Source organism: Zalophus californianus, chromosome 9 (genome assembly GCF_009762305.2).
Source record: "Zalophus californianus isolate mZalCal1 chromosome 9, mZalCal1.pri.v2, whole genome shotgun sequence".
Taxonomy (NCBI): Eukaryota; Metazoa; Chordata; class Mammalia; order Carnivora; family Otariidae; genus Zalophus; species Zalophus californianus.
Window position 1 is genome coordinate 133081618 of NC_045603.1, and position 22777 is coordinate 133104394.

Consider the following 22777-nt stretch of genomic DNA (forward strand, 5'->3'; position numbering starts at 1 on the left):
GATACCCTCTGATTTTCTTTGGACATTGGGAAGCACAGTCAGCCGGAGGAGAAGGATTCTCACTGTACTTCGCTGCAGACACCTTCAGAAGAGAAACCCCATGTCGGGTCACACACAGGAATCGCACTTTGCCGGCCACATAGGGCTCGGCATGCGGATGATCTCATCAGAAGTTTGTTTCCACCTCCTCCAAGAAAATCACTGGCCGGGGTGTTGCGGCGCCCCACCCCCAACCCCCTCCCTTTATAAAGCAGGGCCCGCCCAGGGCAGGTGGTGGTGGCGGCCCGGGCAGGGACAGCCGGGCTGGTGGACAAGGGGGAGGCCTCCGCCGCTGAAGAGGCGGGCCCTTTCTGTCCCCTGGTGCCCAGTTCTGTCGCAGTTCTTCCTCACGTCGCTGCTACTCGGCTTTTCTTCTCTGCCAAAAGTCAGAACCCGCTTTCTTCTCAGGGGCTCGAGTCCCGAAAGCTCTTCTCCGGATTACATCATCTTTCCCAACAAGTGTCCCTCTCCCCTCCTGTCTGGCGCCGGCCTCCTCTCTGCCGATTCTGTTCGACTTCATTCAGCAAAGCGAGTCACGTCCGCGCGCTCTGTCTGTACTCCTAAGTCACACGTCTGCTGCTCTTCATCCGACTTGATGGAGGATGGCGATGCCCAGCTTTCTCACTTTGCTCTGTGCCCTCGGTGTTTTATTTTCGAGTCCATCTCTCCATGCAGCTCCCTTGGCTGGTGCACGGACGGCCGTCCGGCAGACGCTGAGACCACCAGGCCAGTTAGCACAGGCCACGGAGCAGGCAGAAGATGGTAACGACATTGGGTCTCTGGTGACCTGCACTGGGTTCAGCTCACTGACCTAGAGGTGAAAGGCTCTGTATTCTATTACTAATCCCCTGAGCCTGTCCAGCCCCCTGAAAATGATGCTTTGGTTTTATTATTGCAAAGGCCATTTATAAAATCATGAACTGGATTTAGGAAAGCAACCATGAAATAGCAAGGGACAACAACTGATTGAAATTCCTTCAGTGTATTATGGGCTGAAGTCTCTCGACAGTAGGATTGGGGGGGAAAGTTATATGGAGGCACCTCCGTTCTTATTTCAGTAGTGTGACCAGCTCACTTAAACGTGGCAACTTTAGATCCACTGACCGTGCCTCAAGGAACTAAATCCTAAATAAAGAAAATGGAAAAGCAAACTATGAAATAGCCAATAATCTTTATTTTGCACTTCCCCACCCCCCCATCCCTCTCCAAAAAGCACTAATGGGTAGATCTGTGCATGTGAAAATACTGTATAAAGTATTTAGGATGATCTCAAATTAATAAAACAAAACAAAACAAAAAAACCACATATCTCAACATAGATGCTTCGTTTCTTTGTAGGGACAGAAACATTTTGGCTTCTAGAACGAGGAGGGCAGTGAAACACTGCACCCTGAAAAGGTTGGCTCCGTTTCCACTGATTTGCAATTTAACATTCATGGCAGAAAACCTCATTTCTCTAACCACATAATAAGTTTTAAAATATGACTAATTCATACACTAATATCAATTTACTTGGCATTAAAAAAATTCACAATTTCTATTAATATATTTGTATTGGGTTCAAAGCCCATATTCTAGCATTCACATGTCCATTACACTGGCCCAAATTGGGATTATTTCAAAATCAAGTAAAAGTCCATATTTATTCCAAAGTTGCTAAAATATGCTAATAAAGTTAAATTTGATGTTTTACATTAAAAATAAAATATTTGGTTTATCTCTCAGACATCTATAACATATAATAAATAGTGGGCAGTATAGTAATATAATAAAGTTTTGTGATACCCTGAAATTTGATGAGTTTTCTTTAAAAAAAAAATTCATAATATACTTCATTTCAGCCTTAAACCACAATCTCAATGAACAGATTTGCAGAAATAAAACAATATAAACACAAAATGCTACAGTATATATGTTTTTTTCGGGTTTTTGTTTTTTGTTTTTGTTTTTTTTTTTTTTTACTTTTGGGGAATCTACATGTCCGTTTAGTAAAAGTAAGTCAAAGAAACTTAGAGTTAACAAAACAATTTCAAATCGTAAAGTACAGACTTAAATTGCCTTGTTGTCCTTCCAACTGCTAAGGCCCTCTCTCCCATGGTGTCCGGGGCACGGCGCGGGCTCAGCTCAAGGTAGATGACTTGGAACTATGGCTCTGCTTCTAGCCTTCTTCGTGTAGGTACAGCAGTTAATTACAGACATGGCTGAAACCACCGTGGATTTCAGAGAAAGCCAGAATTAAACACGATAAAAATTTAAAAAATAACTACTTCATAAATATTTATTATTTACATTAAGGGAGCTCTTGTAGTCGGGGCGTTTTTATACAAGTCGGTGAAATGCAGAAGCCGTGAGAAAGCCAGCAGTTTGGAGAAGGGCACAGTCAGGATGCCACGACGTAGAAACCACGTGCGAGTCAACAAAAATAATCTGCGCAAAAGCAAACAGGACATGATAGAAACCTTTTTCTTAAAAAATATAAGGTATTTCACAAAAGCCTGAACATTTTACATGTTAGTACTAAAAATGGGGGGGGGGGTGGGGGGGGAAGCTTCATATATTTTCATCACAAAAATATTTACCGGTACTCCAAGTGGAGTGTCTTTTCTGTCATTAGGATTATCTTACTAGAGAGAGGGGAGAGGTTGCAAACTGTACAGACTAATGGCGTCCAGGAGTTACAGTCGAGGCGGCTGACACATTGTCTTCTCATCTAATACCTTAGCGAAAAGGCCCTGGAGAGAATAAAGAAAATCAGAAGGGAAGATTACAGTCTTTTTATTAATAATACTTGTCACTGGTCATAGAAAAGCGGGGACGTGGCGGTCCTGAGCCACGCCTCGACTTGAGTCTGTCTTCAGTCCCACGGCCACGTGGGCACAGGCCAGTCTGTCACGGGGGCCAAATCCAGAGTGGACGGTGCGCTCCCGTCCATGGGCTTCTGAGAGCCGCTCTCCGCGGGAATGTGGGTGCTAGACGGATGCCAGGATTGCCCCAACTCCCCTCCGAGGCGATGCCGCTCATCCACGCCGCGTGACACGTCAGTGGGCCCGGTGCTTTCGCTTTTTGTGCTTTTTATCCTTCTTCTTGTTGGCACACTTGGGACAGAACCACTGCATTTCTTCCGGTGGTGCAGCCATTATTCCAACACAGGGCCTACACGGGCGTAAACAAACAAAAAAAGATTTTGGATAAACCAGCTTAATTTATGTAAATATTTATGTATATAATTAAATAATTTCTAAGTCTGCCGCCCGTTTCGCGGCGTCCAGGCTGAAGAGCTGTAGCACAGACAGCGGTGCTGCTGGACCCGTGCGCTACTGGATGTCGTGGTGGCCCTTTCGGACGCCCTGCTGTGGGAGTTAGCAGTCATTCCTCCTTTCAGCCACGACGGGCTAGTTCTTCCGAGCAGTGGCCCTGGCTATATCGTGTGACCGAATGGATTTCTATCTTTTTAGATCTGATTTTTAAACTATAAAATGAGGAGATTATTTGCATAAACTCTTGGCGGTGTTCCCTCGGTTTGGGGGCGCAGCTGGGAGAGCTACGAAGAGTGCACCAGCCGTCTCTTCCTGCGCCTTGTGATGTGCTTAGCAAGGGGTTCCCTCCACGCTACCGTCAAGTGCTGCAGCTTACGGAGAGTTACTAGAAAAAAAGGAAAGGGAAACCCTTTGTCTCTTTCTCTCTCTCTCTCTTTTTTTTTTTAATAAGAAGGATATATAGGCTAGGCCAAATATTTGGAATTTAGGTTGAAGAACAACAGTCCTAAGATTCTTGATTTTTGGCATTAACACTAATCACACGTTAATCTGACTGTGATTTTGCTCCCTACACTGCTCCTAGGACAGTCGTGGAATTGGACAGTTGTGTCCGGGACAGACCGCGGTCACCGCTGTGCCCCGAGGAGCCCCCCTCGCGGCCGGCCCGGCCTGCAGCGCTCACCAGTGATACCAGTCGTCACAGTCGTCACAACCGATCATGGGACTCCCGTCGTCGGGCTTGTTGCATCCGGGACAGATCCAGATCTGATTCCCCCACTCATCTCGGATCTGAGGTTTTTAGATGGTGGAATGGGGTGGGGGTGGGGGGGGGCAAAAACAGAGACGGAAGGGGAAACAAGAACCAAAAAGAGGACAGGGTAAGAATGATTACTTTATCATTTTCTCCCGTGAACCTCAAAAACAAGTTAAACTAAAAAGAGAGCCGGTGGTTTGACAATTTATTGAAGTCATGATCGCCATCATCACTACCCTGGGATTGGGTGAAAAAGAGAGAGTTACTAGGTACTCAGTGAGAAGACATTTGTAATGAATATTTTCAACTCTCTTTTGTAAGTCATAAAAACAAAGCATTTTATAACCAGTTCTACGAATGATACGACCTGTAGCCACTCTGATCTAAAAACTACTGTATGGGCGCCTGGGTGGCTCAGTTGGTTAAGCGACTGCCTTCGGCTCAGGTCATGATCCTGGAGTCCCGGGATCGAGTCCCACATCGGGCTCCCTGCCCACCAGGGAGTCTGCTTCTCCCTCTGACCCTCTTCCCTCTCGTGCTCTCTATCTCTCATTCTCTCTCAAATAAATAAATAAAATCTTTAAAAAAAAATAAAAATAAAAAAAATAAAAACTACTGTACACACGTGGGTTGGTACTGATTCTGGTCATCATGGCAGTGAAAGCTGGTATTTGTGCAAGCCATGGAGCTCGACCATATGCAGCCTCCTCAGTCACATCCACGGGCGTGGAATTAATGTATGCAGCCCAGTGTGCGTGCCTCACCTTATTACTTATTAGCCAAGCCCTTCTCCTGAACTAGCTGATAAGATCAAGGATATAAAAGAGCTGTTACTAAGTAACTTTCCATTCCCTTTATGACATTTTCAGTAAAGCACAATCAAGTAAAGGGCAAATAAAATAAGGGGTGCAGGAGGCCAATGAGCTACACATTTTAACATCATTTTGCTGTAACTGTGTTGTGCTCTGGAGTTTGCTTTCCTTAACTTAGCAGCTCCAAATCAGAAGCATCCCCAAATTCCATGTTAACCAAACCAATTTGGAAGAAATAAATCTATGACCGGCCTTCAAAAAACAGCAGCGACTACGAGCTGATTTTCAAAGGTTTTTACAGTAACACGGCAAATGGTCTCATTCAGTTTATTTTGCAAGGTACAGTCGGTTCCTGTACTTTCAAATACAACACTGACCAGATATTCAGAAAAGAATGGCTCTCTTCGTGTGTGATGGGCGTACTGAGGACACAGATGCTTCATTCCACTGACACGAAAGCTTCCCGAAGAAACCTGGGGCGCTACAGCTCTGATTTAGGCCTCTCTACGTCTAAGGGCAGAGATCCAGGTGCCAGCTCTCTAGGGTTAAGACCGGTCCAGCATCCTATGCCCTGGAGCGGCCATGCATGGCCAGCTGGGCTGCTGGTTGACCTCTCTTGAAATGAGAAGGCCGTGACTCTGTTGCTACATCAGAAATTGGCCATAGCATCCTTAATAACTAACATCCAACCAGTGTACTGAGTTCTTCCAAACATCTTACTTTGTTTACTCATCCTGAAACAACCCTTGGATGGGTGACGAACGGGGAAACTGGAGCTGGGGGAACGTAAGTGACAGTAGCAAAGTCCCACTGTTAGGCAGTGACATTTTTGCCCGATAGCCCATGTTTTCCCCCAGATCACACATTTTGGTCCCTGTCTACAAAGTGTCTCTGAGGAGATATAAGGCTTTTCATCCATGTTGCCTATGCCAGTCAGATCCAGGGAGTTAGCCCAAAAACCCACTTGAGAATCAGAAATTTTAGGCTAGAACACACCGTACTGATCATCCAGTCTGACATGAACCCCCTTAATTACAGACGAAGCAATGGAGGCAGAAGAGGTTAAATATAAAATCTTTCCTGATCAACCAACCCATCTTGGGGTGATATGACCTCAATTTAGACACCTGGAACAACTGGTCCTTGAATGGGCCATATTTATTTATTTTGAGAGAGAGAGTGAGCATGAGCAGAGAGGGGCAGAGGGAGAGAGAGAATCTTAAGCTGACCTCACACGGAGGGCAGAGCCTGAGCAGGGCTCCATCCCACGACCCTGAGATCGCGGCCTGAGCTGAAACCAAGAGTCAGACGCTTAAGCGCCTGAGCCACCGGGCGCCCTGGTGATCACAGATTTTATCACATCTTCTATTTTTGTCTTGAATATTTTTCTGTTAATTTTACATGTCTTTATATCCTCTCTCAATACTTTTGAGATTTTCTTACCCTTTATATCATTATAGTAGCTTAAACGTATAATGATTTATTGAAATTTCCTTCTAAAATGCCTTAAAGAGATATATTTACCTGATTTATAACGACCATCATGAGTCCTACTTTCCAATCCTACCTATTTAGACGGGCCTGTGCCGCCGGGAGGCTGATGGGTGCCGGCTTACACATCTGGTGGTCGGGGCAGTATGGTACACAGAGTGCCTCCATGCGCCTAAAATCTTTCTGCTGTGTGTATGTCACTCCACAGTGTGCAAGGGACATACTTATAAAAACACGTCATCACTAGACTGACTTCAGGGTTTGAATACGACCTGATACTACTCAGCACGGGAAAACACCTGAAAACGTTCCCGTGACAATAGTGTGAATTCATTCAACAAGCCGAGCTTCACCATCTGAAGACGTGCTTCCATACTCAAGCTCATTTCCTTAACATGCAAGCCCCGGTATATTCCAGACCTTTGCCAATGAAATACTGTAATTAGCGATGTTATCCAGAAATAGCATCTGGCCCTTAAGATCTGTGCACATGATGTAACTTAGACTCTTAAGTGAAAGTTTAATACCTTGATCAAGAAATTCAATGTGGGATTTAAATATCACTATTCATCCCTCTATTTCTTCATTGACATTGTTGCACATACGTATAAAACAATATAAGCTAAAGAAAAACAATGCTTTGATATTATTTATGGAGACTAAATGTGCAAACACCTTAAACAACACTCTATAGCCGAAAGCTTGAAAACACGGTGGAAATATCTTTCTAGTCGTAAAGAATTGCCTCTGAAATTCCATAATGACATAAGGCACTGCTTTTTAATTGAAAACATTTTCACAGTGGAAGAGTCAGCTCCTAGGTGGCTCTTCCTTAACTACTACAGAAATAAAAGGCAGCGTACCACGTAAGTGCTGACGGTCTCCGTGACCACACTTCGGACCGGGGCTTTGGACGTTCCGGCTCCAGAGATGGCTGGGGACGGGGCCGGCATCAAAGCCGGGGCCGCGGTGGATTGCGTGAGGAGCGGCGAAGGCACCGGGGCAGGGGTGACATGCACGGGGACAGGGGCGGGGACCGCAGCAGGCGGCGGGGTCTTCGGTCTACTCAGAGAAGGGGCCGGCTTAGCTTCCGGGGCTGGGACCACTTTGCTGATGACGCTGTCAACAAGAGAGAAAAGGAGAAGTCACAACAGGGTAGTGGAGTCAAATCAGGCACTGAAAACATTATCACAAAAATAACTTTCTTCTTCTAGGAGCAAAACACTTCTAAGTGAGCATCCGGGGATAGCAAGGCTCCCCACCCATTCCCGTCTCAACTTGGTCAGAGTCAGGCCTGGGGAGAAGGGTTAGTAGCAGGAGAGAGGGGCGTGCCCCTGGGGGGGGGGCAAGAGCAGCTGAGGCTTCCTTCCTGCCATTTGCAGCCGGGGGGTCTCCAGGAGCAGTGCGCACCCCCAGAACTCATGCAGTTGCAGACTCGAGCTCAAACCCTCGATCTGCCACAGGCCAGTCCTGTGAGCTCGGGAAAGTCAGTTCAAAATACTGTGCCTGAGCACCTATACCAAGGTAGGTATCGTCCTGGGCACTTTACATGTATCACCTCATCCAGTCCTCACAGCAACTTCAAAAAAATGTCCGTGATCCCATTTCATAGATGAGGAAACAGGATTAGAGAGCGGAATGGGGCTACATGGGTGGCAGGCTTTGAACGAAGGTCTACTCGATTCCAAATTCTTTCTTCATTTTTTAAAAAAGATTCCTTATGTGAAAGAAAAAAAGTTATATATTATATATAATTTTGAGCAGAGAGAAGGCAGTATCCTAGACAGCTTAGGAAACAGATACACAGATATGTGCCCTTTGCCACGCTCCCTTCTGACCTCCCTTCCTCCTCTGCAAGGAACCACTGTCCTCAAGCCCCAGGTATGCTCTTTGTAGATACCCACAAAAAATATATATACTGTATCACTGTTTTATGTTTTCTAACTATATAAACAATATAATATTGCACTATATCTATTCTTGGCAACTAGCTTTCCTTAGTTTTTTTTTTTTTAATTGAGATATAGTTGCCCTATAACCTGTGTAAGTTTGTGGTGTACAATGTACTGCTTTGATATATTTGTATATTGCAGTGATTATTATAGTACAGTAATAATATGATTATTAGGGTAGGGTCAGCAAATACCTTTATCATGTCACATAATTATTTCTTTTTTGTGTTGAGAACATTTACGATCTAGTCTCTTAGCAACTTGGAAGTCTATAATGCAGTAATGTTGACTGTAATCTCTATGCTCTGCATTAGATCTCCAGAACTTACTTGTCTACCTAGAGTAGCCCACTTAGTTTTAGGTCTCCTGACTTGTCCATGTTGATACATATAGATCTGTAGCATTCACCTGAATTGCTGTATAGTAATTCCATGGTATGAATAAGTCAAAAGGTTTGTGCCTGACTGCCCTACTGAGGGTAAAATAGACTATCTTGTAAATGTTACATGTTGACATGGAAACACGTTCAAGAATTTCCCCAGGCTGTATTTCCAGGAATAAAGTTGCCGGGTCGCAGGGCAAGCACATGCTCATCTTTACCAGGAATCCCAATCTATTCCCTAAAATGACTGCACCAACTCATCTCTTTCTACTATCCCACACTAAACTTTCCAAGCCCTGCCTTGCTGATCAACAAAGTATAAATAGAGACAGCTGCTTCTGAGAGTGACAGTGAGAACCTGGATATACAGAAACGTGTCAGAAAACATCAAATGTAAAGTGTGAGCACCAGCATTATACTGATGCCTGTAGCTCATGGTAACGCCTGGCATCACCGTTATCGGCTGGTATCTTTCTACCTTCTTAAAGGCTTAGAGTTTAGAAAGCACCTCCATGAAAAAGCACTGGTTCTTTGCTACTCTCACTGGAAGTTTATACAACATTAAATTACTTTAAAAATTCCACGATGTAAGCAAATAATGCCGTCTAATTGCTTTCCATTTGTTTCATCCAAGTGTGACTGCCCTCCTAACTTGTATGTAGCCGAAGACTGAGAAAATTTAACAGAGGCTGTTTGTATCAGCCTTGATACAATTCATAGTGAATATTTATTGAACACTTACTAAGTACCCAACTGTTCTCAGCACTTGAAAGCCAACTTCATGGCAGGCACCATGCTAAATGTTTACTTGCCTTACTCACTTGAATCTCACAACCACCAAATGAGGTTAAAAACTCTAATTATTGTCCTTTCATGAACCAAGGCACAGATTATGTACGCTGTACAAATTCATAGGCTACTATGAGGCGGAGCCAGGATTTAAACCCCGGCAGTCTGATTTCAGAACCTGTGACCCTAACAACTACACTATGCTGTCTCTCTCACTGCTTACTGAGTGAGTTTTGCCCTACATATAAGGTGGGAGTTCAAAGACCTTACTATGGGCGTATTTATATCTGCAGTGCAAGCACTCCTTATTTTCATGGTTAGACTAAAATGTTACACACTATTTTTGGAGGCAATTTCCCATAATGGTTTGAAATATAGGTGCTGGAATCAAAACTAAAGGAAAAGCAGGAACCCAGAGAGGTTAAGTTGAACACAGATGTTTCGCCCTGAGGGTGTGTGCATACCGCAAATCTGATCTTTGGTTTTGATAAAGACGACAGGTTTCAAAGCCCAGGCCTGCCAAAGTGGAAAGTCTAATAGAACTCCCATCCCACATTAAAAACTCCCAGCAGGTTATACTGATTAAGGAAGAATGAATCAGAGCCTTGTGAATTCTTAGCTCTGCTTGTCCGGGACACTGTATTAAAAAGTACTCTGGACTTGTAATGTGTGTAGGTACCCAGCACTAATCATCTTGAGAGGAAGTGACTTGAAATCTAGGCCTTAAACCTTATATTATTAGTGCAGATAGTTATTAAGAAAAAAAAAAAGCACAGAATCAAAGAAAACCAAACATAAGAGATAGCATCAGGGAGAACCAGAAGATAACAGACAGAATAAAGGGACCTGTAAAGACCAGAGACTAGAATTATCAACTATGTAGCAACTACATGTAGTTGTAGCCTACAACATTCAAAAAAAAAAAAAAAAAGGCGAAGCATGACATTACCTGCAGGTAAAAGAAAGTTATAAAGAGTGATCTAGCAGATTTGAAAAGAAACGAGTCGACCTAGAAATGAAAAATACAGCAACAAATTTACTCTCAGCAGAATGAGAGAATTATAAACTCTGTAAGAAGACAGAAGACATGATCTAGAATATAGCTTGGAGGGGCAAGGAGAGAATACAATAAATTACGACATGTTTAATAATTACTACACGTTTAATCATAATTCGAGAAAGAATGGTGCAGAGGGCAAATGTTAACAAGAATATCCGAGGACTTTTATGGAACTGATGGCAGGTACCAATCCGCAGACTTCCGCAGCCCAACAAGTCCCAGGCAAAATAAAGAAAGAGAAATCTTCACCTGGACACATGAGAGTGAAACTACAAAACATCACCAAGAGGAAAGTCTGAAAAGTGGCCAGAGGGGAAAAAGAACATTACTTTCAAAGAAACCGATGGCAGCTGACTTCTCCACGGCAATGATGAAACTGGAAGACAGTGGAATAACATCTTCCATGTGCTGAGGAAAAATCCATTTTCTCTTTGAAAACATCTCTCAAGAATAAGGATGAAATAAAGACATTTTCAGGCAAGCAAAATCTAAGGACTTGCCAACAGTGGATCTTTATTAAAAGAAATTCTAAAGTAGCAATTCTCAAATGTTTTGGTCTTTGGGACTACTTCACATTCTTAAAAATGACTGAAAAACCCAAAGAACTTTTGCTTATGTGCATGTATCTGTCAATATTTGCCATATTAAAAATCAAAACTGAGAATTTAAAATATACTTACTTAGTAATTCATTTAAAAGTCAGAATAATAAACTCATTACACGTTAACAGATAACACTTTTTAAAAATCAATTCGGGAGAAGACTAACACTAGCTTCATACTTTTGAAAATCTCATTAATGTATGCATATGTAATTGGAGAGGGGAGGAGTGTGTTAATGGTCTTTACAGATAATTGTGTAAATTCTTCAATACTGCACCCAAATGCAATGAGTGATAGTTTCTTCAGTTAGTTGCTATGTACAATCTGAAACCATATTGGTAAGCTTTTCATATTTTGTTACATTAAAATTCATTGAACTGCTAGCACTTTGAATAGTTATTTTACCCACACATGGTTTTATAACATCATGCACTGGTTTATAATACTGGTTCACTGAATTATGCATATCTTCCAAATATTTACACATTTCATTATACAGTATTAAAATATCACATTTGTTGGTGTTAACATCATCTCATCAAAAATGTCTTGGAGTACTGAGGAGCTGTCAACTTATGTTTTCCAAGACTCTAATTTTTACTTAAAAGTTGCCATTTTATCATTTATAACAAATATTCACAGGTATTTCCCATGAAGTAAAAGGCTTCCTTTGTTCATTTTTGGGGAAATGTCGGCTAAATATCCAAGTCTGGATAACCATTGTTTGTCAGTTGCTCTTTCAAGTAAAAATGGTTATCTTGAGAAAAGCTGCTAGTTGAGCTTCCAACTTAAATAATCACACAAATACTTTTCCTCAAGACAACTAACATATTTTGATATGGAGAGAAAGTGTTTTATTAACGCTTCCTACTTCATCACTATCCACTTTGACAAACAAACTATCGAAAAGCTGGATATCCTGAGGGCCTATGCACCACTGTTCTAAAAGAAGTACTTCTGGAAAAGGAAAGTGATCCCATCAGAAGGTCTGAGATGCAAGGAAGAATGACAGACATGTCAGTAAAGTTAAATACAATTAAATAAAGTTAAATAAAATACATGGAAACAATAGTACATAAACCAGCAGGGGATGAATAGAGCTAAAGCATTCTAATGCACTTCTATTATCTGGAAGGAAGTAAAAAAGGTATTAAATTTAAAATGTGGTAATTTCTAGGTAACCATGTAAAGATTAGGAACGAAGTAGAACTTCTAAACTGTATGGAGAAAAATGGAATGTTAAAAAAAAACAACCAATCTGATAGAAGGAAAGGAGAAACCTAGAACAATAAGACACATAGAAAACCCAAAATAAGGTGGATTATAACTCTAAAGATCAATAATTATATCACGTAAATGGTCTAAACAATTTACTTGTCAGATTGGGTAAAACAGTGAAACCTAACAGTATGCTATTTGTAAGAGGCATGTTAACAACAGAGCAATGGAAAGGCTGGGGGAATTGGCCAGCAAAAGTGGCATGTGGACACAAGGAAACGTGACAGCAGAGAAAACAGATTGTAAGGCAAGAACTACCAGTGATAATGAAGGTTTCTCCATAATGATAAAAGGTCCCTATGTGCCAGGAAGATATAACAATTTAAAACTTGAATGCACTTAGAAACATATCCTTAAAACATATAAAGCAAAACCGAGAGAACTGTAAGAAACAGACAAATCCACAAGTGTAACTGGGGATTTTAGGATATCTATCTGGAACTGACAGAGTAAGCTGTCAAAAAACCAGTAAAGGGACGCCTGGGTGGCTCAGTCGGTTAAGCATCCACCTTCGGCTCAGGTCATGATCCCAGGGTCCTGGGACTGAGCCCCACATCAGGCTCCCTGCTCCGCGGGGAACATGCTTCTCCCTCTCCCTCAGCCCCTCCTCCCCCTGCTTGTGCTCTCTCCTCTCTCAAATAAATAAAATCTTTAAAAAAAAAAAATCCCAGTAACAATATATAAGGTTTGAACAAAATAACAAAAATAACAAAACTGACCCAATGGACATTTAAAAAACTCTGTATTCAACAAATACAGACTATTTATTCTTTTCAAGAACACACTGAAAGAAACTGAGCAAACAATTCCATAAGGCCGAAGAATACTCTGAATAGTCTGTACACATACCTGTTACCCCGGCTATGCTAGTAGCCCCTCAAAGGAATGTAAAACCTTTGTGTTTCTGTATCCTCAGCACCTAACATGGCAACTGGCACTTGTAGTCACCTCATAAATCTGAACATATTTAATTTTATTAATCAAACAAACAAAAGCTGGTCCTGCAAGTAGTGGTTTCCTAGAAGAAATGATACATTGAGGAAATTTTCCTAGCCAACAAAAATTACAGGAAAAAAACTGCACTGTCATATGCAATATGATGTGGGAGGAAAGACAGATAAAGGACAGGAGAGGAAAATATGGGGTGTCAGTAAAGCGAGAAGGAGAGGAAGCAAGGAAATAGCAGACGGGTTAAGGGGATGGGGGAGACCCAGGCACCTGCGGTTGTGGGTTCCGCGGAGCCGATGGGTGGGGGAGGGGAGCGGCCAGGAGGGGGACGGGAAGAAGAAACAGCCTTGTGATGCGAGGACCAGAGGTGGAAATAACGCCCGGAGATCTACGATGATATCAACAAGAGGGGGCTACTGGAGGGAAGGACATTTTCTATCTCCTACCTACTCACAGGAATGATGGGTGGGGACTTACAAAAGGACATGCAAAGAATGTGTTCCTCTGATTATCACTTTGTTTCAACTTTACTATTAGCTATTCCAGTGGAAAATGTTTGCTGGAGGTTAACAACTGAACCTATTACCTAAAACGGTATCCACGTGATCTAATAGACAATGATCATACAAAATTGACAATTAGCTTTGTGTGAGTTGTAAGACGGTGTAGTTAATTTCGTGAGATAACTCAAATTACAAGGTATATCGCAAATCATAAATTCTAAAGGGATTAAATATCTGGTAAAAGAAAATGTAAAACCATTAAAATACCCCAACAAACGAGTAAACATATGTTTTTAATCGTGGGGTAGAAGAGGATTTTCTAAGTATCTCTGCAAAAGTAGAAACCATAAAAGGAAACACTGATTTGATTGGGCAAAAATTGTAAATGTCATAAGCAAAATACCATAAAATATCTTAAGCAAAGGCAAAAGACAAAATGGAGGAAAATTACTTGCAATATACATGACAGAGGGTTCAGTTCCTGTTATATAAAGAGTTCTTTCAAATCAAAACCAAAAAGACTAACATTCTTATTAAACGTGAGCAAAGGACATAAGCAGGTGACAAGAGAGTGAAAGAAACAAAAACCGACACAGGAAAAAAAAAAGTTCTACATTCATGGTAATCAAAGACATGAACATGAAAACAATACCTTTTGGATACAGATTAAAAAGATGTCAAGATGGGGAATTGGGAAGGATGGTTGTAGAGCACTTCTAAATGGTTAACAAAACCTTAAAAATGTACTAGTCTTGACCAGCAATTCCATGTATAGAAATCGATCCTGAGGAAATAATTAGACAACTATGCCCAGATATGGGTAAAGAATATTATTTTATAGCATTGTTTATGATTGCCCAAAACTACAATGACTATAATTTAAAATACCCTCAAACAGGGGATTGGTTAAATAAATGAAGATAAACAAAATGCTACTGTTATCTGAAGACATGATACATGCATACATAAATGATGTTTACCCCCCAAAAAGTTCTGGATACTATGCATAAGAGAATCCAATTTTTGTAAGAAAAAAAAAAGCAAATAAGAATAGGTAAGTGTGTATTTAGAAAGAAGTTCAAAAGAATACACACCAAAATGTCCTGAAATGGGCTCTGCATGGTGGGGCTACAGGCAGTTCTTTTTTAAAAATTTTTTTTATTTTTAACATTTTAATTCCAGTGTAGTTAATACACAGTGTTATATTATTTTTGGGTGTCTGATATAGTGGTTGGTGTTTTTTTTTTCTTTTGGTATCATATGTAACTTGTGTAATAGACGATTTAAGTTAAAAATACTTGCCACAATATATACATCTAAAATGTTGCTGGGAATTGTGAATGATGGTTTGAACTGCACATTTATGATTTGTCCACTTTTCTGTACATATGTTAGAGTTTATTTAATAAACTTTTGGGAAAATGCGACAGCTTGGCTAAAGCCTTCCAGCCAAATGCTGACCATGGTCTGGTTGTAGAAACCCCAAGCTAAATTCCAAAGCTGCTCAAGTGAGTGTATCTAAGCTGAGTGTATCATCATTAACAGAGATCAACAAGAAAAGGGTCAAGGGAGGAAACCCCATAAAGCTATGCTATTCTGGTACATAATTAAAATCATAAATTTGAACAGTCGTGAGGTATTAAGGTGGTTCACAGTCTTGTCTTTTCAAAGGAATAAAATGTGTGCCGTTGCTTTGTGTCCCAATTATGTGCACATCTGTCTCCATCACCCACATGAGGCAGTACATTTCTTGGGAGTAAGGTGGGTATCTTATTTGTCTTTGAATTATTTGCAGTATAAAACTGTCTTAATACACTGTCACCAACTTTAATAAGCGTAAGGCCTAATACTACATCGAGAATTCTTAAAAATAAGTATTTTACTTTTGAATATTTCTGTCTGTTTACAAGACTTTAGACTAGGCCAATTTCCTCTTTTCCTTCCTTCCTGCCTACTTTGCTAACAGTGTCTTAATACATAGTCATCAACTTTAATAAGCGTAAGGCCTAATACTACATCGAGAATTCTTAAAAATAAGTATTTTAGTTTTGAATATTTTTGTGTCTTTACAAGATTTTAGACTAGGCCAATTTCCTCTTTTCCTTCTTTCCTGCCTACTTTGCTAACATAATACTTAAAAGAGTTCCAAGACCACTGAGATTTCTATTTGCCAGCATGGATGCGGATTCCTCACCTGGGAACTGACCTTCAGACCAAGAATGATGATCACATCAATGTCAGGATCAAGCACATCTTGAAGGTTTCAAACTAACTATTGTCTGGAAATGCTTTTAAGTTGCTTTGAGCTCCACCAAACACATAATGAACATTATCTGCCTTGCCTGACTCTTTCACTTCTCTTAGATTTCTCTCTTACCTGTAAGGCCTGCGAATGGTGCCCCCGAGAACGGCTTAGCATTAGCTGTACAGCCGATGGATGTAGAGACAGGCCATCACTTCATGGGGCAGGGCCCAAATCTCCGAGATCTACTTGCTCATACATATCTTATTTTTCAATTTGGACAGATAGTAGTTTGATGAAAATCACTCATAATAACAATAATCCTTCCAAAATGCCTGATACCCCCCTCTACTTCAAGTGAATTATTCTTCTTAAAGGTACGTGTGTGTGTTTCTCATTCAAATTTCCTGAGTGGCAAAAGGAAAAACATTTAAGTGGGTACTCAGTATTGATAGACAAAACATGTCCTACCTTTCTGTTTCCAAGAGATTAGACTGGTCACTAAAGTGACTAAAGTGACTTGTTTTTCCCGATTCCTTTGCATTTTATGAGAAAATACATGAGAGTTTGAAAAGTTATTTTTGATTTTAGCTGCTAGGTGACTTCTGTGGTAACTGGATACATAGCTTTAAGAACAATCTTTTCATTATCTCTTCAATTTTGCACATTCCAGAAAAAATAAACAGTTCACCATGATATAATTTCTCATAGCTTGTGAGATAAATGAGATAAATTATCATCACCTAACCTAATTTAGATCATTGTAAAAATAACTTTGGATTCCTAGGGGCCTTCACGGCCAATCTCTACTGTTCCCCCCATACTTCTAAACAGTGTTTTGCGTCTCCCTATTTTTCTCCCTGAAGTATCACCTTTTCCCCTACTTAACTGCAGAGCAGGCTCCCCTCCAAAGATTTCTGTTGAATAAGCAATGTCGCGCAGAGTAACCAACACCGCCCACAGCTGTGTCCCACAATGGTTCCATGCTGCTAACATTACATCTTTTGGAGGATTTGATCAGAGTGCCCTACCTGCGATAAACACTGGCGTTATTCATAAAAACGTGTAGAAGGAGGGATTTTCAGTGGGATTTCTTTACCTGTTTCCCCACCACAAAACAGTGAAAGAAATAGAATGGGTCATGGGCTGCTTGGCCTGTAATGCAAACTCACAGCTTGACAAGTCAATAAAGAACCAATCCTCACCTCTCCAGCCACACAGAGCCTCCAAGGTTAGAGGCAAACACAATTTGGATATGTCTGCTCAGGGGGTTTAATGATCCTTATTATTCAGCTATTGTGTGCAAACACTACGAAGCCAGTAATCTGAATTATCGAAGTCTGAATAACTGGCTACTCACCTGCATACAAAGTTCAAAAGTTCCCTCACAATGGTTCACTTATTCACCCTTAAAAGTGAACAGCCATTTTTAACTGTAACAAAATAAAGCCATAGCTAAAAACTATCGTAATCACCTCTAGGAATTTAATGTAAACTTCGGGACAGGCAAGTTCTTCATTGTTTGGAAGAAAAACCATTTTGATTTAAGAAAAAAAATGTTCCTTGAGCCACAATTCTCTTTTCTTCTTCAGATTTAACATTTTAGTCAATCTCAGAAATACCATGTACCTTTTGAAATACCATATAAACCAAATTCCCATGTTGCATTTTAAACTAACTCCTTACAACACATACAAAAAGCCCACTGAGATTTCACTTTCATATTACTATAAAACTACATTATTGGGTCACAGTGGTTTTATAAAACATCACAGTTTTGTTTTCTTATTTTCATTTTGAAAGTCCTAGAAATGCTATGCCGGGGGCACCTGGGTAGTTCAATTGGTTAAGTGTCTGCCTTCAGCTCAGGTCATGATCCTGGAATCCCAGCATTGAGCCCCACCTCGGGGTCCCTGCTCCTCCTTCTTCTGCCCCTCCTCCCGCTCATACTCACTCTCTCAAATAAATAATAAAATTAAGAAAGAAAAGAAAAGAAAAGAAAGAAAGAAGGAAAGAAAGAAAGAAAAAGAAAAAGAAGGAAGGAAGGAAAAAAAAAAGGAAGGAAGAAAGAAAGAGAAGAGAGAGAGAGAGAGAGAGAGAGAGAGAGAGAAGAAAGAGAAGAAAGAAAGAAAGAAGAAAGAAAGAAAGAAAGAAAAGAAAGAAAGAAAGAAAGAAAGAAGAAGAAGAAAGAAAGAAAGAAAGAAAGAAAGAAGAAAGAAAGAAAGAAAGAAGAAAGAAAAAGAAAGAAAAGAAAAGAAAGAGAGAAATGCTACCCCAAAGTATGGCAGTCAGCATCCGAGGACCCCACCTCCTAGTCTTCCTGCACTGTGTGTCCTCTCACAAGACAGGCTGGCTGACTTAGAGGACTAACAGGGTTCTGTGAAAACAATGGTGGGCAGCATCCATACTACGTGAGAAGAGACACTGAGGCTTCTGATTTGCTGTCTCTTGAATCATTTGCTCTGGGGAGGTCAGCTGCTCTGTCAGGGAGATGTGGAAGCTGCCTTTGGACGAGGCCCACGTGACCAGCAATGGAAGCCTCCTGCCAACAGCCACGCATGTGAGCTCCCAGCACGTGCTCCAGCCCTGGCGAGGCCTTCATTGCCGCCCTGCATAGCAGCTAGATGCGAGACCTGAGTCAGAACCACCCAGATTCCTGATCCCTTGCAAACCAGGAAGTAACAAATGTTTATTGCTTCAAGTTGCTAAGTTTTAGGGTCATTGGTTATGTGGAAATAAGAAATATACCAAGTATTTATTTACTTTATCTCATTTAGGTATATAATAAATATTCAAAAATTTAGGGGAAATTATGTTTTAGAGTATCAGTGCTTAAAATGCCAAATTGGAAGAGTGTCATTTCCATATTTCACATTTGATCAAAAGGAACAAATACCCAAAGACAATTATGAGAATCGGTTTTATGTTGATTCTTCAAATCAATCATTACTCCTTATTCTTGATCCTCACAAGCTCAACTTTTAGCATTCATATAATTAACACAACTGTAAATGGATTTAATTCCTCAAGCTCATGGTTTGCCTCTTGAATATTTACATCATCTCATAAAACGGATATTTTATCTTGTCATAGCCCAAGAACATATCAAGTAGAAAACATTTTATCTTTTAATTCAGGCATGACCTATTTGAAAAATGAAACGAACTGCATGAAGTAATTAGAGGAAAATATAGCCATTGTCAAATCTTCATTTCCAAAGAAGATACCCAAATGATTATACTTGTATTGTCAAATGTTCAAAATCTGTAAAATATCTTAAAAGGGTATTAATATTCAGATAAATAATAAATGAATATTTTTTCATTTTTGCAAAAAGATACAGTGGAAGGATAATTTTTTAAAAAATGGAACAAAAAAATGGTCACTATTTATAGGGAAAGGAATAGGAAGGGTAGGGGGAAAGACATGACAGCAGGACCTCTCTGGATAGATCTTATTAGAGCTTCAACTTTGGAGTCAAGTCACTTTTTCACATATTCAGCAAACCGAATTTATAAAAATGCCTACAAGTTGAAAATAAATGGAAATAAAGGAACCTCCAGTATATCATGCTGGTGATACAACCACACAACAAAAAAATAATTTCAGGTGAATTTAGGAGCATGGCATTTTGGTCACACATCCATAGGGGATTTATCTTAAGAACAAATGGAATGAAAAAAAAAAAGTAATCTTTAACTTTATTCAGCAGTCTTATTAATATGAGTAATAGTGCTATTATTGCTTCTAGTAACGATCATTACTAAAAGGGCATTACTTTTTCATATAGTTCTTGTAGAATAAAGCAAATAAGTAATTATGTTAATGCTGTTAACAATCAAGACTTCTAATGTAAAAGAAAAGATGAAGAAATAAATTCAAAGAAATTAATGTTAAATCTTAGCTGGAAATAACAGTATAAATTTATAATTTGTTTCCACTGTAGAGGCCTAGCAGCAAGGACATCCCCAGCAGCAACGAGTACCTCTAGCACCAGACTGTGACTCCTAAAAACGATTCCCCATAAAAAAGGAACCAGTGTTCCTTGAAGGAATGACTAATTTCAGGTCTGTGGTCAGGAAGTATAGAAGATAAACCAGGAACATTTCGTACCAGAAAGTGAGAAAGCTATCAAAGATGAACGGGGTAGTGATAAATCCCGTAATAAGACCACACAAAGACCCATCAGTGAAGCTGGGACCATTTGGATATTAAAAAGAATTGGGGGGGGAGGGGGAGAGAGAGAGAAAGGGAAAGGGAGGAAGCGGGGGAGAGGTAGAGAGGGGGAAGAAGATGGGGAGGGGGAGAGCGAGAGAGTACTTTCTAAAACCAAAACTCAGCAATCACCACAGGAGATTAACTAGGGTGTGAACTCCACCAACTCCTTAGACTAAAGTTTGGCAAGTAAAAAGAATTAAGCATTTATCCTGTCTCTTATATGAGCTCTATTTCAGGGTAACCGAAATGCCCTAGTTGATGAAGAAAATCATTTCAGCTAATAAATGTGAAAGGAATGACTTAATTAAAAAAAAACTACCATTTCAAAAATGAACTATTGGGACTTCATCAAGATAAAAAGCTTCTGCAGAGCAAAAGAAACAGTCCACAAAACCAAAAGACAACCGACAGAATGGGAGAAGATATTTGCAAATGACATATCAGATAAAGGACTAGTATCCAAAATCTATAAAGAGCTTCTTAAACTCAACATCCAAAGAACAAATGATCCAATCAATAAATGGGCAGAAGACAGGAACAGACATTTCTGCAAAGAAGACATCCAAATGGCCAACAGACACATGAAAAAGTGCTCAACATCGCTCGGCATCAGGGAAATCCAAATCAAAACCTCAATGAGATACCACCTCACACCAGTTGGAATGGCTAAAATTAACAAGTCAGGAAACGACAGATGTTGGCGGGGATGCGGAGAAAGGGGAACCCTCCTACACTGTTGGTGGGAATGCAAGCTGGTGCAGCCACTCTGAAAACAGTATGGAGGTTCCTCAAAAAGTTTCACAACTCCTAATGAAATGACTGGTCCAGCATTTATGGCGTCATGACGGCTAGACAGGTACCTGCTGACGGCAGGTAGAAATACAGAGCCGCAAAATATCCTTGTCAAACAGAAGCTGAACTTGAATCTAATCACATCTTTAGAACTGTAAGTCTTCAGAGCTAAATGCCTGTGACAGGGAGAGAATAGCCATTTAAATGACGCTACACAAGAGTAAGCAGAAAGATCTAGAAAGAGAGGCATTCCCGCTGGACAAATGACTTGGTTTCTTCAAGGAGTGAACTGCGTGGCAAAAAGCAGGACAGAGGGTGAGAGTTCTAGATTCCAGGTGCTTTGTCTGGTTTGGATCCTGATTCAAACAAAGCCACTGTCAAAATAGATTTTTGAGACAAAGGGAGACAAGTGGATATGGGCTGGGTAGTAAATAGCAAGAAAATGTTCCCATACTTGATGTGTGGTAATGGCACTGTGATTACACAAGAAAATAACCCTATTTTTGGAAGCTACATGTTAAACTATACATGGATGTAAAGTGACATTGGGCCTGGATTTGCTTAGCTAGGACTTGGGCAGGAAAAAAGAGAAGGATTCAGTCAAGGAAGTGTGGCAGCCTTTTGCTAACTGTTAAATCTATCAGGTGGTAGGTACATGAAAGTCTATGAGCTTATTCGGTTCTGTGTGAAAATGTTCACAATAAAAACTTTTTTAAAATATTGGTAATAAGCATTTTATCCAGAATAATTTAGGTTCATAAAACACAAAAAATCCAGGGCACGTGTACACTCTTACAGCAACAGAATAATTAACAATTTCTTAAAGTAAATGTGCTTTGGTTATTTGCCTTAATACATCTTTGCTTTTATTTTTCCTCTTCACATTTCTCCATCTCCGAATTTTACTCACCTTTAGGGCTCTATTCAAATTCTCCTCTCCAGACTTTTCTAACTCTGCCTAGCTGGAAGTAATCACCTTGAACTTCTATCTTATAATCTTTAACACCTTCTCCCTTCCACTGTGATTATTTCTAGCTATGTTCCTGAGAGGAGAACCAACATCTGATTCCAATTTACCACTTGCAAACGTGTTATCTCCTTCGGCACAGTTGTACTATGTATGTAATCAACATTAATATTTGTTAAATGCAGATCAATTTCTAAAAAAAAACGGAAACCCATGAAGGTGTTCTCTAGGGCATTGTCAGGGTTCTTTCCAAAAACTAAATTTTCTGGAGTCAGAAATTCTAAAAGATTTTGTGATTTCAGAAAGGCCTCTGCTTCTCTCCAGCAAATAAGAGGGTGCCTTTAGTAAGGAAGGGCAAAGCCAAATACAACTAACACTCAACACAGTGAGACTTTGCTCTTAACACTCCTCTCTGAGGAGGATGCTTAATTACTTAGAAAAACATGCTTTTAAGATGAAAATATGCTAACGTTGCAAGTTAACTATAAAAGATAAGAAACTCATTCATTCATTCACTCATTCATTGATTTTCGGATTAAAGAACATCTCAGTTATTTGAAAACATTCAAAGCAATAAGATGATATTCAGTGAACCTGAAAAATGAACAAGATTGTGATTGAGATTTGTATCTCACTGGAGTGTTATAAAACTCAGTTATTACTGCAGTCATGCTCGGAAAATCCAACACCA

The 22777-nt window shown here is 40.2% G+C and overlaps 1 protein-coding gene across 3 annotated transcripts in view; it reads right to left on the reverse strand.

The window, feature by feature from the left end:
- Nucleotides 1-693: 693 nt before the first annotated feature.
- TAF3 (TATA-box binding protein associated factor 3) overlaps nt 694-22777 on the reverse strand; it is a 177042-nt gene continuing 154958 nt past the window's right edge. For 2 of the 3 annotated variants that reach the window (XM_027592980.2, XM_027592979.2), the window contains exons 5-7: nt 7217-7472; nt 3979-4085; nt 694-3192 (exon numbers count right to left, since the gene is read on the reverse strand). In XM_027592980.2, coding sequence (XP_027448781.1) covers nt 3078-3192; nt 3979-4085; nt 7217-7472 — 478 coding nt within the window. In that variant the 3' untranslated portion in view covers nt 694-3077. The remainder of the gene's footprint in view (nt 3193-3978; nt 4086-7216; nt 7473-22777) is intronic. The other variant, XR_003519799.2, reaches the window with a different exon arrangement.